The sequence below is a fragment of the Neoarius graeffei genome, chromosome 1, assembly GCF_027579695.1.
Source record: "Neoarius graeffei isolate fNeoGra1 chromosome 1, fNeoGra1.pri, whole genome shotgun sequence".
Classification (NCBI taxonomy): Eukaryota; Metazoa; Chordata; class Actinopteri; order Siluriformes; family Ariidae; genus Neoarius; species Neoarius graeffei.
Window position 1 is genome coordinate 120,666,197 of NC_083569.1, and position 23,013 is coordinate 120,689,209.

The following is a 23,013-nucleotide window of genomic DNA, read 5'->3' on the forward strand; positions in this document are numbered from 1 at the left end:
CATCTGAGCTTTTTAAAGATTAATTCATTTTCACATTTAATTTTTCATCATTTATTTTCACATCTAATTTCGCAGCACAATTCATGGAATTTCATATGTATTGCATGAAGTTTTTTTTTTTAATTTGAATTTTGTTTTAGAACTTAATTATTCACGTCAAATGTATTTGCTTAACTTTACATGTGCAGTTTCATGGTGTATTGTATTGAAATGAACCTTTATATGCTTTACTGTCTGAAACATGGAGAAAAACTTTATTTAATAATAATGATTTATTATCTCAGTGCATTGTGTGTGTGATGTGTTGGTTATCATAAGATCTGACTCTACAGTGTTATAGTTTAACTCCAACAAAGCTGGGCTTATTCATCTGTATTTTAAGAGGTTAATGCAGGGAGATGATTTTGGTGTGGAAGCATTAAATTCTGCTCAGATGGTTCTCATTGTAATTGAAAACCACAGCAGGCTGTTCTGTAGAAGAGGGGCGTTTCTTTTTCTCTTCGTAAAAGTGGAACTTTTTTGTGACATCAAACACCCAAACCACACCCTCACCCTCTTACCAGCTTATATAAACTCAAGAGTCAGGTGATATCTGCATTAATACCATTCTGTTTGCATCGTGACCTTCATCCTCATCACCATCAGCAGTCATGTTCTCTCATTCTCTCCTGCTGGTTCTTGTCTGTCTTCAGTCCTTCACATCAGCCCAGCGTAAGATAATTTTGATCACATTTATTGCATTAGATTGATTAAAATGTTCATAAGTTGTTCTTATTCATCTTATTCTTATCCATCCATCCATCATCTGTAGCCGCTTATCCTGTTCTACAGGGTCGCAGGCAAGCTGGAGCCCATCCCAGCTGACTATGGGTGAGAGGCAGGGTACACCCTGGACAAATCGGCAGGTCATCGCAGGTTATTCTTATTTGTTTAAGATATTTTCATTAATTGAGGTCCTTGTGTACTTTGACTTCTTTAAAATAAACTAGACTGGTGTTGTTACTCACCACCACTCCCCTGCTTTATAATGGTACTGAATTTCCTAAAAAGACGACCAGGCTGCTGAAAATAACCAGCGTTAATAAACCACTGTGTGTTTGTCACACTGTTACAGTAAATTACTGAGTGACAGGGTGGTGTGATGAAGCAGAGCTCCTGTTCCCACCCTGAAGTTGATTATTTTCCTGTAATAGTGCATCCCCAAGTGTTTCATTCCTCTGAAACCAAACCAGTTTACAAACTGTTCCAACATTACATCATAAGAGGGTTAAGGGCCTTGCTCAGGGGCCCAGCAGTAGCAGTTTGGTGGTGATGAGATCTGCAATTTTGCCATGATGATTTAAAGAGGTGGATATCCTGTCAAGGGTTTAAATCAGGAAAATATGAATCCAATTCAAACTTGGTGAGAAGGTAAGACATAAGTGACAATTTGTACATCCTAGACATTGAGTCCGCCACACTGTACAACATCAAAGCTCAGCATGTCTTATCAAAACATGAGTGATTAATAAAAAAAACTTGATATCTTGAAATAAATATATATATATATATATATATATATATATATATATATATATATATATTTTTTTTTTTTGTAAACCTGCTGATCTACTGTGTCATGTTCAGTATAAAGGCATTTACTTCAATAAATCAAATGTCACTAGTGAGGTACACAGAACATTATCCATACCTGAAAGAGAACCCTTTATGGTTTGGGAGTTTTATTGGTCCGACAGGCTCATTTGGCAGCCGAGTGCTTGGGTACGTCGAGAGGCAAAGGCCAAAGAATGCTTCTGAGTTTTACAGGCTTTGGAATATTGCTAGTTTCAGACGATGAACAGTGTCGATTGTGATAATCTTCTATGACCGAAGGCCATTCCACAGACCATGGTAATATTTCCAGGTCACAGTTTAAGTACGTCTTTTTCCCCACCAGAGAAATGTAAGCTACAAACACTTGTCCATTTTGATTTGTTTTGAAGGTTTTCGTTGCAGATTAAACTTATCTATTTCTTTCTTCTCTATTCCTCGACTGGCAGCTGATAAAAGCTCAAAATAGGTGTTCTCTTTGTTGTGGAGACACAGTTAGGCACACAGCAATTCACTTTAGGTACGGTTAAAACTGGTTAGACAGAACAATGCAGTCTTTAACAAAGGCGAAAGTAAACAATATGGCGGAGCTGACCCCAGGTATTGCCCACAATGCATTGTGGTAAACAAGTGATGACATGATCAGGGGTTAGGGTTATTAGACGACTGAAAGTAAGAGTATGGTTGCTGGGAGTCGTAGTCAATGGATTCCAGTGCAGACGTGACACTCTGCTTCATTATTGATTATTTTACTGATAATAGAACCACACACTCTATCAGATATTAAGTAGCCCAGACTCTATTATAATGGAACACATGGGTCTAGATTGGTTGAACACGTCAATGCATTCAGGTATTTATTTTAAGTGTTTATCCTTATATCAACATTTCAAAAGATGTAAAAATATATTTGACTCATTTACTCTAAGAGTTCTGTTGATCTATCAATGTAGACCTTTTTATTTGAGTTAAACTGCCCCACCTGCTGTCCATTGATATGAATGCTACAGGTTCAGACTCAGACTTGGTGTCATTCAAACCATGTGACATGATAAGAATGAAACGCAGTCACCCAGGTTTTATTTATTTAAACACACATAGGTTACATCTTGGTATGAGGAAAAAAAATGTCATAATTGGCCTCCATTAATTAAACCCATACAGACAAGTGATAATTAAAGGAGAAACCTATATAAAAGGGTGTTACTAAGGTTTTAAACCACCACGAGCCATGAGAACAGATTCAGCATCAATTCACCTTGGCATTGATTCTACACATCTCTTGAAGTATAATACTGGAGCGGTGAACGCCATTCTTTAATCAATTGGTGTTGTGATGATGGTGGTAAAGAGTACTGAATAAACAATCAGTCCAAAAATCTCTCATAGAACTGAGATCTTTTGATTTCTCTCATTTTCATTTAATGTTTCTCATCAAACCATTCATTGAGTCCTCTTGCCTTGTGGATGGGGGTGGAGTCACCCTAGAATTGACCACACCCATTATATGATAAAGGTGAGCAGTCAGAAAACCTTTGTGTTGATTTGGATTTACCTCTGAGGCAACAAGTGGAGCAAAAACCACCAACAGGAAAACAGAACCACTGCTTTTACCTTTAAATGTGTCATCCACATGGAGCTCATTATATGTTTAGGTCGGCTTACAGCTCCGTCTACATCAGGTGTCAAACTCTTCAGGGAAACAGAAAAATCAGTTTAGTCAACCAACAAATCAATCATCTCCACTTAAATATGTTAATGGAAAAATGCAAAACCATAGTGGTGTGTTGTATTTGTGAAAATCCCTTCTTACCTCTTGAATATGTCAGTTACAGTACCTTACCCTAATCAGAAAAATTCACACCTTTTATAATTAGGAAAGCGCGTGTGTGTGTGTGTGTTTTACTCTTTTCATGAATGTTAAATCAACATCTCCTTCCAGTGCCCTGTACTACGAAGCGGGTTTTCTGGCTTACCAGGGTAACTTCGAGAGTAACTTGATCACTTTCCGATTAACCCATACTACAAAAGTTGGCTATGTTCAAACTGAGGTATGCTTAACCCGAGGTTTCCGATTAACCACACCCTTTTTAAACACCACCTCTCCACCGACATTTCCTCTAGAGACAATTTCAGCGTACCTGGATGACCCGTGCAATATCGGAGCGCAGATTGTGAGGGGCTCTCTCCGGAAGGCGAGGGTATTTAGAGACCGCCAGAATCCGCTGGCATACCCAGATGATGTTCTTCATGAACGATATAGATTCTCAGCTGAGGGAATTCGTTACCTTTGCCAGCTGATCGAGACAGATGTCTGCAATGTAAGCCGCCGAAGCCAGGCCCTCACAATCGAGCAAATTATGTGCTTGTCATTGCGTTACTTTGCCAGTGGACAATATATGTATTCCATCGGTGATGCTGAAAACCTCAGTAAGAACACTGTATGTCGTATGATTCGCAAAGTGGTACTTGCCCTAACCAAACTGATGAATGCATTTGTCGTGTTCCCTGGGCATTTAACCGCACTTCAGATCAAAGAAGGGTTTTATGCAATCGCAGGTAATTACTAATATCAAATTGTCTGTTTGCCTACTCTCATAGAGACAATTGTGACTGACAATTGATATGACTAACAAAATATACAGGTTTCCCAAGAGTAATAGGAGCCATTGACTGCACTCACATCCGAATCAGTGCACCCCTGGGAGAGTATGAGGGGGATTATGTGAATAGAAAATCCTTCCATAGCATCAACTTACAGGTAAAAGGTCTACTTCATATAGGCCCACATTCAAATAGGTCATGTCCATACCTTAAATCAACCTGTCAGTACTGGTCCCATTTTGTGTTAAGTGATGTTTTGTCCTCCACATGGGTTGGTGTTGTTCCTCATTTGCAGGGGTAACAGTGTGCTTGTACCTCAGTCATGTCCCCTGTCCTTGCACAAATGCTTGATGTTCTTAGATGACATGTGACCACCAGTTGATGATAACCAGCCTGGATGCAAGATGGCCAGGGTCTGGCCACGATTCCCGCATATTTAGAGAATCCTCACTAGCTGTGGGATTCGAGGAAGGTAAGATAATCCTACATCTAATCCTTAAAACACAAATCATCCTGCATCAAAAAGATATTGGGACAATACAGAAACAAGAGCTAAAATACCACAGACGTCCCTACTCAAACTTCATGGTATTCCTTAAGTAAAGAATAGTGAGCATCTTACAGTTGTTTGACACTAACTACATTTCTCTCCATTTCATACAAGGGTGATTTGATGGTATCCTGCTCGGGGACCGTGGATACCCATGTTTGAAACACCTCCTGACACCATTCGCAGACCCTCAAACAAGGGCCCAGAGAGCCTTCAATCATGCCCACAGTGTTACAAGAGCACGAATCGAGATCACGTTCGGCATATTGAAGGCTCGGTTTGCCTGCCTAAAAGGCCTGCGTGTGAGGCCAGAGAAGCCCTGTCAAATAACAGCGGCATGTGTGGTACTACATAACATAGCCACCATTAGAAAAGAAAGGGTTCCCAATCATGTTCCCTCACCCCCCGATGTTGTTGACCCCATGACCCTGGACCATCCCACAGGCCATTCAGTGAGAGAGGCCATCACAAACCAATTTTTCAGGCAGTAACACAAAATAATGAAAAGCCAAAATCACCACTCATTCCTACTGTATTTATTTATTCAAGTTCTCCCGTTCCTGAAAAGAAAAAACAGAAAAGCCAAATGAATGCTTTCTTGCACGTGCACACACACACACACACACACACACACACACACACACACACACACACACACACACACACACAATGTACTAATACCTTCTTCTCATCCTCCAACTTTTCAATTTCTAGTTCGAGCTTCCGAATTTGCAGCCTCTTTTTTTGCAGTCTAGCTGTAACATTTTCTTGTACAGGCTGCGCACATTGTCCACTCCGGCCTACAGAACCCCCACCCCAGAATGAACATATTAGCCTAGTATGCATAACAGTCGGCAATGATGGACCGAAGAGGAAGAAACTGTACTTTGTGACATTGTGACGTCCCTGGCAGGGAAGCCTCAGGAGGGGACAGGGGCAGCTCCAACTCCTCCTACAAAGGAACACAAGCACACAGACTGATTGCATCATTGATACAAGTCACACTTCAAATGCAGTACTGCTGAAGAGTAATGGGGCACCCTCCTAGAATATTGACACAGCATATAGTAGCAGTGGTAGAGTCTTTCAATCTGCATGTGGGTGTCGGATTTGGCCGTGAGGGTCTCGTCATCTAACCTCCTGAGAGAACATACATAAACCATAGGCTGCACCTACATAATTTCTGAACACGACATAATGCATGCAATGTTAGCTATTACAGGTACCTCGGCCGGAGGATCACTGGAGCCGGGTATGGGCTGTGGTGGCTGGATGGTCTCCAGATTGCTTCCTTCAATTGTACACACAACACATAAGACATGCCACTGATGAACGAGAAAACACACTTCTTACATGGAACTTGAATGCCATATTACCCCGCACGTAGAGGGTGGACATTTCCACAGCACCAGGGGTGGATTGTAGGCCTCCTTCTACCCCCTCCATGTTTGGCCTACCGCTATTGTTGGCGAGCACCAACTCCTCGGCCACGGTAAGGGCTTCTGGTGCCCTCCCTCCTCCCGTGCACCTGGCGGCCACCTTTTTCTTGTTGGCTGTGAAAGACAAGCATCTTTTCATTATATATGCCTCACACACACACACACTTACCATTATGAATGATGTTTTTATATTTCATTTTCACCTGTTGCCAGGTGCATTTGGCACTGCTGTTGCCTCTGAAATGTTCACAGGACATACACCAACTTAGTCAAAGGGACTGAACAGTCAGTCATCCTAATTCATGTGACTCATGTGCACATATCAGCTTAAGTAGGCTACTCCATGAATTTACCATACCAAATTTTATTCAGGATTTTTCAGACATTAAACAAGCTATATATGACTGGGGCCACGTCGAAGGACCATTTTCTGTGACTTGTGATTGATCATGAAGCTTTCTCTCATCCTATACTTCTGTTCTGGAACATGTAGAAGGGAGAATGTACTTACGCATTTACCCGATCGGCAATTCGTTGCCAACATACTTGCCGCTCCTTATTGGCAGCCGCTGTGTTAGATTTTGCTCTTAATGTTGTTTTGAACTCCTCGTAGCTTTGCATTATGACAGCACATTCTTCCTCCGTGAAGTACGGCGACCGTGCCATTGTGAACAGTGGTGATTTGCGCTGATAACCTCCCTTTTAATGTGAACGCGCATTAACCCTGATTAGGTTAACACAGGTTCAACAAATCAACTTCATAATTGGCGTCGTAGTACCGTTTAACCCCAAACAAGATAACCAGGTTTTGTCAACCCCAGTTTAGCGGGGGAACCTTGGGTTACTTCTGGGTAGGTTGACCTCCGTTCGTAGTACAGGCTCCTGGTCTTGACAAAACCCAGTTGGGATCTTTAGCTGCACTACGGTTTCATCTCAGTAATCAACAGAAAATAACTTGGCTGAAAGTTCTGGAGCCTGTACTACGAACGGAGGTCAACCTACCCAGAAGTAACCCAGGGTTCCCCCGCTAAACCGGGGTTGACAAAACCTGGTTATCTTGTTTGGGGTTAAAGGTACTACGCCGCCAATTATGAAGTTGATTTGTTGAACCTGTGTTAACCTAATCAGGGTTAATGCGCGTTCACATTAAAAGGGAGGTTATCAGCGCAAATCACCACTGTTCACAATGGCACGGTCGCCATACTTCACGGAGGAAGACAGGCAACGGCTCCAGTGATCCTCCGGCCGAGGTACCTGTAATAGCTAACATTGCATGCATTATGTCGTGTTCAGAAATTATGTAGGTGCAGCCTATGATTTATGTATGTTCTCTCAGGAGGAAGATGACGAGACCCTCACGGCCAAATCCGACACCCACATGCAGATTGAAAGACTCTACCACTGCTACTATATGCTGTGTCAATATTCTAGGAGGGTGCCCCATTACTCTTCAGCAGTGCTGCATTTGAAGTGTGACTTGTATCAATGATGCAATCAGTCTGTGTGCTTGTGTTCCTTTGTAGGAGGAGTTGGAGCTGCCCCTGTCCCCTCCTGAGGCTTCCCTGCCAGGGACGTCACAAAGTACAGTTTCTTCCTCTTCGGTCCATCATTGCCGACTGTTATGCATACTAGGCTAATATGTTCATTCTGGGGTGGGGGTTCTGTAGGCCGGAGTGGACAATGTGCGCAGCCTGTACAAGAAAATGTTACAGCTAGACTGCAAAAAAAGAGGCTGTAAATTTGGAAGCTCGAACTAGAAATTGAAAAGTTGGAGCATGAGAAGAAGGTATTAGTACATTGTGTGTGTGTGTGTGCGCGTGCAAGGAAGCATTCATTTGGCTTTTCTGTCTTTTCTTTTCAGGAACGGGAGAACTTGAATAAATAAATACAGTAGGAATGAGTGGTGATTTTGGCTTTTCTTTATTTTGTGTTACTGCCTGAAAAATTGGTTTGTGATAGCCTCTCACTGAACGGCCTGTGGGATGGTCCAGGGTCATGGGGTCAACAACATCGGGGGGTGAGGGAACATGATTGGGAACCCTTTCTTTTCTAATGGTGGCTATGTTATGTAGTACCACACATGCCACTGTTATCTGACAGGCCTTCTCTGGCCTCACACGCAGGCCTTTTAGGCAGGCAAACCGAGCCTTCAATATGCCGAACGTGATCTCGATTCGTGCTCTTGTAACACTGTGGGCATGATTGAAGGCTCTCTGGGCCCTTGTTTGAGGGTCTGCGAATGGTGTCAGGAGGTGTTTCAAACATGGGTATCCACGGTCCCCGAGCAGGATACCATCAAATCACCCTTGTATGAAATGGAGAGAAATGTAGTTAGTGTCAAACAACTGTAAGATGCTCACTATTCTTTACTTAAGGAATACCATGAAGTTTGAGTAGGGACGTCTGTGGTATTTTAGCTCTTGTTTCTGTATTGTCCCAATATCTTTTTGATGCAGGATGATTTGTGTTTTAAAGATTAGATGTAGGATTATCTTACCTTCCTCGAATCCCACAGCTAGTGAGGATTCTCTAAATATGCGGGAATCGTGGCCAGACCCTGGCCATCTTGCATCCAGGCTGGTTATCATCAACTGGTGGTCACATGTCATCTAAGAACATCAAGCATTTGTGCAAGGACAGGGGACATGACTGAGGTACAAGCACACTGTTACCCCTGCAAATGAGGAACAACACCAACCCATGTGGAGGACAAAACATCACCTAACGCAAAATGGGAACAGTACTGACAGGTTGATTTGAGGTATGGACACGACCCATTTGAATGTGGGCCTATATGAAGTAGACCTTTTACCTGTAAGTTGATGCTATGGAAGGATTTTCTATTCACATAATCCCCCTCATGCTCTCCCAGGGGTGCACTAATTCGGATGTGAGTGCAGTCAATGGCTCCTATTACTCTTGGGAATCCTGTATATTTTGTTAGTCATATCAATTGTCAGTCACAATTGTCTCTGAGAGTAGGCAAACAGACACAATTTGATATTAGTAATTACCTGCGATTGCATAAAACCCTTCTTTGATCTGAAGTGCGGTTAAATGCCCAGGGAACACGACAAATGCATTCATCAGTTTGGTTAGGGCAAGTACCACTTTGCGAATCATACGACATACAGTGTTCTTACTGAGGTTTTCAGCATCACCGATGGAATACATATATTGTCCACTGGCAAAGTAACGCAATGACAAGTACATAATTTGCTCGATTGTGAGGGCCTGGCTTCGGCGGGTTACATTGCAGACATCTGCCTCGATCAGCTGGCAAAGGTAACGAATTCCCTCAGCTGAGAATCTATATCGTTCATGAAGAACATCGTCCGGGTATGCCAGCGGATTCTGGCGGTCTCTAAATACCCTCGCCCTCCGGAGAGAGCCCCTCACAATCTGCGCTCCGATATCGCACGGGTCATCCAGGTACGCTGGCAGTGTCTAGAGGAAATGTCGGTGGAGAGGTGGTGTTTAAGAAGGGTGTGGTTAATCGGAAACCTCGGGTTAACCAAGAACATAACCTGAGATGAGCAGGTTTGAGATGCAGCGTAAATTGCCATGGCAGCATACCTCAGTTTGAACATAGCCAACTTTCGTAGTATGGGTTAATCGGGAAGTTACGCTGCACGTGATCAAGTTACTCTCGAAGTTACCCTGGTAAGCCAGAAAACCCACTTCGTAGTACAGGGCACAGGAAGAAAACAGTAACAAAACACAAGAACATTGTCATTTCCTACATTTCAGGACCATGCGAGCCACTCAGGAGGCTCTTCTACAAAACACAACATCCCTGTACACTTCACAACTACAGTGAGAGGGGTTTAACTAGCTGAGCTGATTGACTGGGAAATGAGAGACAGGTGTAATTAATATGCAGGAGACAGAAGGTGCTGTGATTCTTGGGAGTTGTAGTTTCGAGAGGCCATGTTTGAAGTCTGCTTCAAGCTGTCGCTCTCCACACAGTTACTGACAATAATAAGCAAAACCTCAAACTAGCCCCCAGATTTTCTTTTTTTGTGTGTGTGTGTGTGTGTGTGTGTGTGTGTCTTAACATATTTAGTGTCAAACTAAGTTACTGAGTGTGAACCTAAATAATTATGAAAAACGTTGAGATTGGGGCTTAGGTACCGTGCTCAAGGGCACTTGGCAAACAGCATTTATTCTTTGGGTTTTGTTGGCTTTAAGTGTTTTCACCTTTTCAATGTAGATAATGAAAGTGTAATCACTGCACTTTATGGTGACTTACTTACAGAATTTATTTTTCAATTATACCAAATTCTTCTTGATCTATTACAACATTTAACTGAGACTTTCCTCAAATATAATTAAGCGCTGCATTATTTTGTGCAAAAATTTTACATTTGTAAGTTAAGTTTGAGAATGAAAAAAGTAATCCATAGTGTTGCACACAAATATGCGCATTTGATCATATTACTGTAGCGAAGGCCAGGCAATAAATGTAAATTTTGGTAGTTGACTACGCCAGTCTGGGGATTATGTTCCCAGACACCATTAACCAGTTACTAGGACATTAACCATAACAAGCAAATAGACACACTTAGGTTCAAACACTCTTAGGCCAGGGAGATATGTTCCACACAAAAAAATATATTACAGCACATAGATAACCACTGATAAAACAAATACAAATTTTAAAACAACCACTCACACCTCACTTAAACACTCCAGACAACCCAGGACACTGCACATACATAATAGCCATAGTACCTACTGCTTACTTTAATAAATGGAACTAGGACAGAGCTAGGGCTTACCAAGCGCGCCAGGCTGACAAACAAGAGAAAAGGGGCAGAGGCCCAGAAAAGAAACAACAAACAAAATCACAGCACACAACTAAGACAACAAAAATCACCCGTTGTGGACACAACAAAGGAAAAAGTGAGAAGGCTCCACCACCTCTAGGTCAGCCAAGGACCTGCCTGGATTGCTACACTCCTGTCCAAAAAGGGAGAGAAAAATACACAAAATCAGGCAAATACCTACAGCAGCTACTGGCATTCTTAAAAGTTAAATATACTTAGAGCACAGTAATGTGACTTAACTTTCCTCACAGCTAGGGCTGAACATTGTCCCGAAGCGCTCCCACTGGACGGAAAAAAAGTACAGCTACTCTGGTCACAGGAGACAAACTTAGACAGGTCATACAGATCCACAAGCATACATACACTCTTTCTACATGTACTTAATTGGAATCATGCCCACACATACACATCCACCCACAAACACAAGACAAAAAAAAAAAAACACCACAGGCACAGCTACATTAGCCCACTCTGTAGTACATTTCACAAACAAAACAAATAAGCAAAACCAAAAAGAAAACCACACACAACAGGCACTTAATTACTACAACTTAGCCGCTTTGCACCAAGCCCCCAAGTGTACAGTAGCCTACAGGCTAACAGCAACTGTGAAGCAGCCGCAAGCAAGCCGAACAACCACCATTTGTAAGTGGAAAATCAAACGGGAGACAAAACAGCAGCAGTGAAAGCTATGGGAACAGTAGGCGAGCAGCTTCCAGCACGTGCAATTCTGAAAAACAAAATGAAACTTAAAATACTAAATTGCTTTATAAGCCACACATAGCAAGATTAAAAAAAAAAATGTACATACAGTACATACCACGCCAACAATACTTCCACTCCGCTACAGACCAGGAAGAAAAAAAACCTCTGAAGCCAATACGTGCTCGAACTAAATCAGACCGGCTCCAACTAAATCAGACCAGCTGACAAAGCAAGAAGAACGATTACTAGATCACTATAAATCCCATATAAAACGATAAGAAAATTAGCAGATACATACCACATGAACAGTGCTTCACACTCCACTACGGACCCGGAAGAAAAACTCTGAGCCAACACATACTCCGACTAAATCGGACAGGCTAACAAAGCGAAAAGAATGGATATTAAATCACTAAGTCTCATAAGATGATAGGAAGATTTACAGATACATACCACATGAACAGTGCTCCACACTCCACTAGACCAGAGAGAAAGAAAACAACTTCCGCTAAAAAGCAACCTCCAGAGCCAGTGCGTACTCCTGTTGTAGAGTAACTAATGTAAGCACAGCAGCAACTGCAAGTTAAACAAGGCTGCTCCGCACGTCCCACCACATCAACCAGGAATTAACGACCCCCTACCACCACAACACACACCACTTCCTTAAATAGTCCATCTCATCTCATTATCTGTAGCCGCTTTATCCTTCTACAGGGTCGCAGGCAAGCTGGAGCCTATCCCAACTGACTACGGGCAAAAGGCGGGGTACACCCTGGACAAGTCGCCAGGTCATCACAGGGCTGACACATAGACACAGACAACCATTCACACTCACATTCACACCTACGGTCAATTTAGAGTCACCAGTTAACCTAACCTGCATGTCTTTGGACTGTGGGGGAAACCGGAGCACCCGGAGGAAACCCACGCGGACACGGGGAGAACATGCAAACTCCGCACAGAAAGGCCCTCGCCGGCCACGGAGCTCGAACCCAGAACCTTCTTGCTGTGAGGCGACAGTGCTAACCACTACACCACCGTGCCGTCCCTTAAATAGTCCAGAGTGCCCAAAATTAGTTCCTGTGTTAAGACCGAGACTTGACTCCTCCTAGTGGAGGGGAGAAAGAATGTGAATATGCACCCCACGACAATCACCAAATGTTAAAATGTGCAATATAAGTAATAAACATTATTATTATTATTATTATTATTATTGTAGAGATTCAGGATGTCTGAAAACATGCATTCCATCCAATATGATACTACTTATTGCAGGATATTATTGGATATCTCATGAGCAAATCAGATGATTTAGAGGTCACTCATCACTTCATTTATTTGAAGGTATTTGTTTCTAGCAGTTTGGATCATGGCCATCATTCTCTAAACTCAGACAGCAGTGCCAATGAGTGCAATGAATGCAAATGACATTATTTGTTTCCACATATTTATTTCAGGGCTTTGAACCAGAATTTTTTTCCTATTGGTTTGTTCCGAACAGAAACAGAATTTTAACATTTCTGGTTTTGGGTTCCACCATTAAATAGACGTTCCCGAACCAGTTAGAACAAAAAAAAATTCGTTCCCGGAACGGTTAATTACGTTCCCTGTCAGCTGTTTAACAAATGGCTATAAAATTATGTCTCTGTCTCATCCAGCTTAAGCCAAATGTAGGCTAATTCTATTACAACTTTCATTAAATAAGACAAGAAATAATTCAAAACAATTATTATTTCAAATGTTGGCGATTTGGATTCTCAGTATGTCTTCCCATCTACACAAACAGAAAAAGTGCCAAAAATGAAAGATAATTTGTTTAGTGTGTTACCAAAGGCTAGTCAGGCCCTATGCATTGATAGGCTAACAGAGGTTAACGTCATTTAATGTTTGCGAGCCTCTCATTAACGTGGACAAATATATTGATATCGTGTTTGAAATTGACGTTTTTGAATAATGATAGACTGCAATATTTACCTCTTATTTAAAATGTGGAGATGTGATAGTAGTCCACCCTCCCGCTCTCTCCATTCAGTCAGCGAACGTCACACAGGAAGTGAACCCCAGCGGGTCATAGAAACTTGCGCAGGAGAAGAATTACTTTTTTATTTGTAGGCTACGGAAACTTTGAGGAACGAAATAAAAGCCGGTTTTAACTGGTTACCATTATTTTTAATAAGCGTTTCTGTTCCGGAACATAAAAAATAATAAAGTTTCTGGTTTCGTTTCTGTTCCATGTGAAATAGAAAAAGTTCCCAGTTTTCGTTTTCGTTCCTTGAACCAGTTCAAAGCCCTGATTTATTTACTGCATTGCAATGATTGTGTTAGTTCTTAAGCAGATGTACACAGCAGTGTTGTAGTTGAGTCACTAAACCTCGAGTCCGAGTCCAGTCTTGAGTCCCCAGTGTTCAAATCTAAGTCAAGTCCAAGTCATGAAAAAAAAGAGTTGAGTCCAAGTCAAGTCCAGTATTGATTCAAGTTGAGTCCTAGTTGAGTCCAAGACTCCAACTGCACCATTTGACAGTGGCTGTTTTAGTGCCATTAAAGGAAATATGCAGAGCCCTGGCCTCACTTTTGTTGACAAATGCCTTGAGGCCTCAAGAATGGCACAGGAATAGTTTTAAGCGTTAACAATAAATCTAATATAGTAATTTTTATGATTAAAGTGATTTTATATAGGTAGCAGTCTGAGTGAATGACCTTGATGTCTGTAACATCACAGCAGGAAGTCTATCAGTCTCATCACCATTTCTGCTATACTAAAACACAGAGCTGACTGCAACTCTGATCCTCCATTTTGAGCTAATTTTATCGCTATGCCACGTAGATGTGTTGCTGGCCGGTGCAGCAACACAACAGAAGGTGGATTTACATTGCATTCATGGGATGGAACCCGAGATGGAGCGGGACGTCACATATCATCACTTGGGCAGTGACCTCCCTGTGGTTGTTGCTAAAACCAGTGACATTCCATCCCATCCCAGGTTTTAGTGATTGCCTGAGTTGAGCAGTAATGGCGGAATACACAGTATGGAAAAAATGGAGAATGAGTGGAGCAGCTGTTTGATTTCTCCACTGGATATTGCTGCCATCTTGCCCTTACGTGGAAGAAGTGAATGAACAGAGAACTGAATGAACAACTGAAAGTCAGATTGTTTTGAAACAATCAGCCTTCAAGAAGCGAGAACACAGATGGATAAGCTCCAACTCTCATTTGGATACAAAACAACATGTTGTTTACCTGCATTTAGATTAATACATGTAACTTGAATTGTGTGTTTAAGTTAGCAGTATAAGATTATTTAATTTGCTTCAGAATGTGATTCTTAGTTCATTTGATTATTTAATTAGCATTTTATGTTTTATCAGTGAAAATGCATGCATGTACATGTATGTTGCATGAGTTATAACACCCATCCTGTTTTAATGAGAGTCAACCCACAATCAATGGAGTCAAATCAGTCTTAGTTGAGCAAGTCGGTAACGGTATTTCTTACTTTCACTATAAAGTTTTATTTATATGACTTTGGTCTATAGCTGTAAAAGGCCTTGGCCTTAAAACCCATTACCGCTGTGACGTCATGCACTCAAGGCTGGCTGGCTCAGCGGGGCAGTGCCAATGCCAACTTTGCAGTCGATTTTAACTCTCAAAAATATATATTTTTTTAATTCCCATTTATGCAGCATAGACGTCTCAAGGATTGAAATACTATCCACTCAGAAATGTATTTAAAAATAAAGGTTCTGCGTATCTCCTTTAACATTAGTTTGTTCCTGAACATGGTGTATGAACAGGTGAATGTGCTTCTCTTTGTCAGGGAGTGTGAAGTATTCTGTCAGAGATGGTTGGGAGACGGATGCAAGTGCAGAAGGTGTGTTTATTAATACAAGTGAAGATGGTAAACAATCCAGAACGGCAGGCAAAATTGTAAAATGGTGAAACAGGCAACAGGTCAAGCGAGGAACAAACAGGTTATCGTAGACTCGGCAGAATCAAAGACGAGAAACAGGAAATCAGGGATCAGGAAACCAAACAAGGAAATAAAGCTCAGTAATGTGTCAGCAACGCAACTCAATACTTCACAAAGTAAGTGTGTTTTCACAGTTTTTATATCGGCACGCTGATTGTGCCTTAATCCTGTGCAGGTGCGAGTCGTTTATGGCGCATGTGCAAGAGTCCGCTTGGCGCACGCGCTATCCAGAGCGCACCTGAGAGTCTACCTGATATATGCACCAAGGTGCTCAGGTGTGACACTCTTGCATGAAATTAGTACAAAATTAATGTAGATATAAATGTCTTTTATCAAATTATGATGGCATGTTACAAAAAAGAAAGAAAAAAATCAGAGTTCTCATCTCCATTTACGGAGTCCTAATGTAGTTAATGCACGAGTCCAAGTCTGAGTGGTCAGTGCTCAAGTCTGAGTCGAGTCATGAGTCCTTCAAATTAGGGCATGAGTCAGACTCGAGTACTACAAGCCTGATCGTACGACTGGCCAAATTCAGGCTACTGGGTTACTTAATATGAAATATTCAGAGTTTGGGAAAATGAACATGCAAATACTTTATTTTCAAAGGCAGTGAGTCGGGGTCAAATGTCATTTTTAGACAGGGGCATACCGTGACAAATTTCCACCACTGAACAGGAGTGTGTGTGCAACTGAAGTACAGGGTCACCGAGGGACTTTTGAACTCCGACACACACCCTGAAGTATACAGGCCTGAGGCCTGCAGCTGATGAACAGGTGAATGTCCGAAGTAAAAAAACAGAGGTGTTTACACATGAGCTACACACACACGCTTCTGCTTTGTAAATGCTGATCACTTCATTATTTTTTATTCGAATTGCTGATTTGCAATCCATGAAGTTAAACTATCAGGTTTTTCTGATTTACTTTTTCACCTACTTTCATTTAAAACAATTCTAAGAACACAATTTTAAGAAGTATTAAGACTTGCTTGTGTGTTTGGTTAAAATAATGAATTGTCTCTATGTATTTATTGTGTGAGATTGTTTGCAGTGTTGATTATAAACTTAATGATGCTCGTTATTCAAAGAAAACTGAAACTATTCTTATCCATGGTATGTGAGTTTGGCTATGAAGCGTTAAACGCTGCTCATTTCTGTGTTAGTTAAGGTGAAAACAACAGCCGGGTTTCCAGTGGAAGAGGTGCTTTTTACCCCTCTGAGGACATTTCATTGCCAACAAACTGACACACACACATGCACTGAAACCACATACTCCCACGCCTCTAAGCAGCTAATAAAACCACTGCCGAGGTGACATTTGCATTCATACGATTCTGTTCACATCGTGATCATCATCCTTATCATCATCATCATCAGCAGCAGCAGCAGTCATGATCTTCCCTTTTCTCCTGCTGGGTCTTGCCTGCCTTCAGTCATTCACAATGGCCGACAGTAAGATAAAGTCCATCTTTTGAATTTCTTATCTCTTTTAATTTGTATTATATTCTGTATTTGCTAAATCCAACAAAAATTGGCGCATAATTGCTTTGCACTTATTTGGGATTGTTGTAAATTCTGATTCATAAAATTCCCAGTTTTGTTCTTCTGTGTCACAATGCAGAAAGCAGAATTATAAAAAAAAATCACTAATCTTTAGGGTAGGATGCATTTTTCTTGCTCATTCAGGAGTCTGTTGTTGAATTCTGTAAAAACATACCAGGTTGCTTAAAAGGCATAATGTTACCAGTGAAAGTGTGTTTGTACATCTGTTCATTGAGTATTTCAGATCAAATCAAATGTGATCACACACACACAGAGCACAAGAGAAATCACTTCCACAGAAATCCAATCCTATCATCATGTAAATATCTCATCTCATTATCTCTAGCCGCTTTATCCTTCTACAGGGTCGGAGGCAAGCTGGATCCCATCCCAGCTGACTACGGGTGAAAGGCGGGGTACACCCTGGACAAGTTGCCAGGTCATCACAGGGCTGACACATAGACACAGACAACCATTCACACTCACACCTACGGTCAATTTAGAGTCACCAGTTAACCTAACCTGCATGTCTTTGGACTGTGGGGGAAACCGGAGCACCCAGAGGAAACCCACGCGGACACGGGGAGAACATGCAAACTCTGCACAGAAAGGCCCTCGCCGGCCACGGGGCTCGAACCTGGACCTTCTTGCTGTGAGGCGACAGCGCTAACCACTACACCACCGTGCCACCCACCCAAAAATCTCATGCAGGTTTTAATATATTCAATTTAAGCTGGTCTCAAGACCATTTTTTGAAAGTCTCAGTCTTGTCTCTTAATTGACCGTATTTTTACTGGGTCTTGTCTCAGTCTCAGACAGGACTCGAGCTCAAAATACTAGCGTAGTTAAGAAGGCCATATATCAACAAGAACACTGTGACAAATGTGGAGAAAGAGTTGAGAACATTACTCACGTAGTAAGCTCTTGCAAAATGTTCACACAAAAAGATTACAAGAGACGGCATGCCAAGGTATGCTTAAATCTTCATTGGAGCCAGTGGCAGAAATATGGTTTTCAAGCCAAATCATGGTGGTATCTCCATGAACCAGATAAGATATTAAAGAAGGAGCATGCAAAAATCCTCTGGGACTTCACTATACAGACAGATCAGAAAAATGAACATAACAGGTCAGACATCACTTTGGTGGACAAGAAGGCAGATCGTTGTTTCCATATTGATGTTGCAGTGCCTGGAGACAGTAATGCTGGCCAGAAAGAATTTGAAAGATCAACAGCTATGCTGACCTGAGAGTGGAGATTGAAAGGATGTGGAAGAGGAAAACTATAGTAATCCTTGGAGTAATCGGAGCACTGGGCTCAATTCCTCACAAACCCCCACAATTCTTGGATCAAATATAATGTTGGGGTTTATTCAGAAATCTGCATTGCTCAGAACTGCAAACATCTTGTGGAAGGTGCTGTCGATCTGGAGACCTGATGGAGATGCAACAGTAAGAACAGACCAGTCAATTACAGAGAGACTGTGACCTGATCAGTATTTAATAATAATAATAATAATAATAAATGTTTAAGATATTTTCATTAATTGAGGTCCTTGTGTACTTTGACTTCTTTAAAATAAACTAGACTGGTGTTGTTACTCGCCACCACTCCCCTGCTTTATAATGGTACTGAATTTCCTGAAAAGACAACCAGGCTGCTGAAAATAACCAGCGTTAATAAACCACTGTGTGTTTGTCACACTGTTACAGTAAATTACTGAGTGACACGGTGGTGTGATGAAGCAGAGCTCCTGTTCCCACCCTGAAGTTGATTATTTTCCTGTAATAGTGCATCCCCAAGTGTTTCATTCCTCTGAAACCAAACCAGTTTACAAACTGTTCCAACATTACACCATAAGAGGAGTAAGGGCCTTGCTCAGGGGCCCAGCAGTAGCAGCTTGGTGGTGGTGAGATCTGAAATCATGAGCCTCTGATCGGTCGTCCAACATTTAAACCACTGAGCAACTGTTCTCACTGACATTAGAGCAGCGATAAACAGTCGTTCACTCACCAGCTGTTACCATAGAAACGATAACGTATTAGAACGAGGGCATTAATATAAACCTGTGATTGGCAGCTGCACTACTGTCAGAGCTGCTGTTATAGAAAACTAATCAACACCTTCTGACCAATCACAATCCAGAACTCCACAGCGCTGTGGGACAATTTAATAAACACTACAAGCAGAATCTTTTAGTCGATATACGTAAAACCATTTGATGGTGTTTTTTGAGCCTTTAATCACAGAACTAAATGTATAAATGTTTTCACACAGATGTGAATGGACCAAAGCAATGCTGTTACAGGTACCATCAGAAACCAATCCCTGCAAAAATCATTACAGCGTATAAAGTAATTCTCATTGGCTGTAAAAAACCAGGAGTCATGTAAGCTTTCAGCCCCTCATTTATATTTTATTAATTTCAGTTAATATTAAAAAGTTTATTTCCATGTCAGTCATTGCTTTATGGTTGTGTATAATATAATATTAACTTTAATAGATTATCATTTTAAATGATGTTGGAGGTTTGGGACGTGTGAGAGTGTTTGATTTTCTGATTTTATTGCAGTTTCACACTGATGTAAATCTTCTCTCTCCTCTGCAGCTTTACTCTAAAGAACGGCCATCAGGTGTGTGCAGATCCTGAAGACGAGTGGGTGAAGAACATCATGAAATTAGTTGACCAGCTCTAGTTTACAATCCTGTCTTAAACTCAGCTGAGTGAATAAATCCTCTCCAGTAATAACCAATTATTTCTTTTTTTTTTACAAAATGCTTTTAAGTCGTTTGCCACTCCACTTTATTCTCGTGGGTTCACATACCGCTGCCGTTATTTCCCCCTAATCACGAGTTTGTTGGTCTTCCAAAATGGCGCAGGGTCTGTTTACTTCCGGTTTCGGGTGATGTCAGTGAAAGGGGTCTATAGAGAAGTAGTTGTATGTCAGTTGTATGTCAGTTGTCAGTTGAAAAGTTTTGTGTATTCCACAAGTTTATTAGTGTTACTTGCTTAAGATCTACTGGGACCCATGTGAGTAATTTAAGTTGTTAGTCTGAAACAGATACCCCCAAGCGAGATTTGAGTCACTCCGCACAGTCCCTCGAGTTGGATAGGTGAGCAGAAGCGTTTTTCAGGCAACCCAGCCACTGCCTGAATCTGGCAGCACGAAGACAGACGAAGACCCTGTCCTGTACCTGCAGAAGCGTCCTCTCTGCTCCCCAGTTCTGCTTTTTGATGGATCAACCACCATCACAACAACTAGTCAGCAAAGCTAACGCCACCTAAATTAAATTATTTTAGAGTAGTTGCTGTACTCTAAGGGCACCGTTTCAAAATTCTGTGCTGCCAGATTCAGGCAGTGGCTGGGTCGCCTGGAAAATGCTTCTGCTCACTTATGTAACTCTAGGGACTGAGATCCCCAAGAAGGAGGCAGGGCTCCGTTCCACAGAAAGGAGCAGCCAGGACTCTCTTCAGTGCAGACAAGCAAGACATGGAGACGGATTTGACAGACACAAGCATCAGCTCGGCTGATACCGTAATTCTTGAGAGCAGTGATGACTTCAGTGAGGACAACTCCAGTGCAGGTGTGCACATCTAAAAAATGTTTAGTCATGTCATGAAACTATAATGTTTTTGTTTATTTGTTGTTTTTGTTCTGTGTATTTGTTGAACAAATAAACAAAAACATTATAGGTCATCACTGCTCTCAAGAATTATGGCATCGGCCGAGCTTAAATTCAATTAACTCCAGTGCAGGTGTGCAAATCTGCTTCTGCTCACTTATGTAACTCGGGAGTGGCTCAATTTCACCTGGGTATCCCTTTAAGTTTTACGCAATCAAAGCCTGTATTTCAGGATACAGTGTTTTTTTGTGGAATGTGAAAAAATATTCAAATGTTTTGTGTTAACATGATTGAACAATGCTTTCAAGAATGCATGGCAACTCTGACATACTGAATGTTAATAAATGTTTAACATGTTTTCAAGTCATTCTGGTTGTTTTTCTGTAATGTCTATATTGAAAAATAAGGACAGGCTTGGGTTTTAAGGTTTAGTTTTAAAATGAAGTCAGCCTTGTTTCAAGATAAACATGCTTGGTTTAAGACAGCGTTGTCATTATCAACTAATAGTATAATATTTTTCTCTACATTTAATATTATCCCTAACTAATATTGAGCTTAATTTGCTAAAAGAAAAAAATGTGATTGCTTATATTCAGTATTTTTAACTCATTTTGAGGTTGTAAAAAGTTACTTTTTTAAGAGATTTCATCTTAAAACCAGTATTTTACGCTTGTATTCAGTATATTACACGTATTATGAGGCTGTAAAATTTGACTTTTTAAGCAATTTCATCTAAAAACCAGCATTTTTTATGGTTGTATTTAGTATATTTCACTTCATTTAGGGCTATAAAAAGTTGAATTTCAAGTAATTTCATCTTATAATCAGCATATTTGTCTTATTTTAAGCCTTCCAAATACCTTTGTTAAATCTAGAAACAAGTATTCCTACAATCTTAATTTAAGAAATCTTGCCAAGTGAAATTATCTTGCTGCATGGACAGATTATTTCACTTGTTTTGAGTACCTTTTCCCTTAGTTTTAGTTTTTATCTTGTTTGTAGACCCCTATTTTTTGCAGTGTAGATATATTTACTTGTTTTTTAAAAATCTTGCCAAGTCAAATTTTCTTGTTCTGTTGGCAGATAATTTTGCTTATTTTAAGTAAAAATATTCCTAATTTTATTTTTTTTTTCATTTTTGTAAGCCAGGTTTTTGCAGTGTGGGCTCTGTGTTATAGGTTATACCTGGGTATAATATTCAAGGTTCTGTGTGTTGCATAGCCTACCTGGTTATGAATTTCCAGACTGTGTTGCAGAAGATGTTCAAGGATGTGTTGCACAGCTGGGTGTTGTGTTAAAGACTCTGTGTTGCATATCAGGGTATGATGTTCAAGGCTCTTTGTTGAATAGCCAGTGATTTTTGGATGTTTGATATTTTTGATCAAGGATATGAGGCACTAGCCTGGCAAGCCAGACTATAACATGAAATGTACAAGCAAAAATACTTTCTGCCACTAGGTGGGGTTGTCTAGTTCACTATGCTAATGGGGCACACCTTTCTATGCTTTGATATCCGGCCTACAGGTTTTACAATGAATACGTAAAATGGGCTTCCCCTGTTTTAAAAACCAGCAGCCGCCACTGCTACTGACCCACCCACCGTCTGTCTGTCTGTCTGTCTCTCTCTCTCTCGCTGCAGACTGAGCCGCCAGCGCTGCACTTCACAATCAGATGGATCCTCTTCTTTATCTGTTCCTGATATGCTCCTTAATTGTTGTATCTCTTTAAAATACATATGTTCATAATTATCATTGCTATTTTTACTGTTATTATATGTTAACTTTTTTTGCAAATTAAATTCATTCTCAATTCATTTTCATAACCTTGTAATGACAGGGTTGTGTTGCTAGTGTTTTAAACACGGATGAAAATCATATATTTTCCCCATATCTGGCTGGTAGACATGCCTTGATGTGATCTCCCTTTGTAATGAATTTGCGCATTTACCGTGTTGCAACGTTTTAAAGCTGTTACATTTCAATCAAATTCTATCTAATTCAAATACGAGTGCACAATATGTTAATGTGATTCAATGTTCTCATTCGAGCATGACGTGCTGCCTTTGTAAGAAAGCTTTGGTGGGTTTTTTTTCCACTTTTGTGGTTTCCTGCAGGTGTGGCAAACGATGTTTATCATCATTTAGCACAATTAAAGATGCTTCCC

The 23,013-nt window shown here is 40.9% G+C and overlaps 1 protein-coding gene and 2 pseudogenes across 1 annotated transcript; 2 read left to right on the forward strand and 1 right to left on the reverse strand.

The window, feature by feature from the left end:
* The first annotated feature begins 3,734 nt into the window (after positions 1-3,734).
* Positions 3,735-5,569, forward strand: LOC132886159 (putative nuclease HARBI1; annotated as a pseudogene).
* A 10-nt stretch (positions 5,570-5,579) lies between these two features.
* On the reverse strand, positions 5,580-17,077 carry LOC132886168 (putative nuclease HARBI1; annotated as a pseudogene).
* LOC132886176 (C-C motif chemokine 3-like) lies at positions 17,076-19,922 on the forward strand. Its single transcript, XM_060920746.1, has 3 exons — positions 17,076-17,136; positions 19,504-19,615; positions 19,835-19,922. Exons 1-3 carry the CDS (start codon positions 17,076-17,078, stop codon positions 19,920-19,922), a joined length of 261 nt encoding a protein of 86 aa, XP_060776729.1.
* The last annotated feature ends 3,091 nt before the right edge of the window (positions 19,923-23,013 follow it).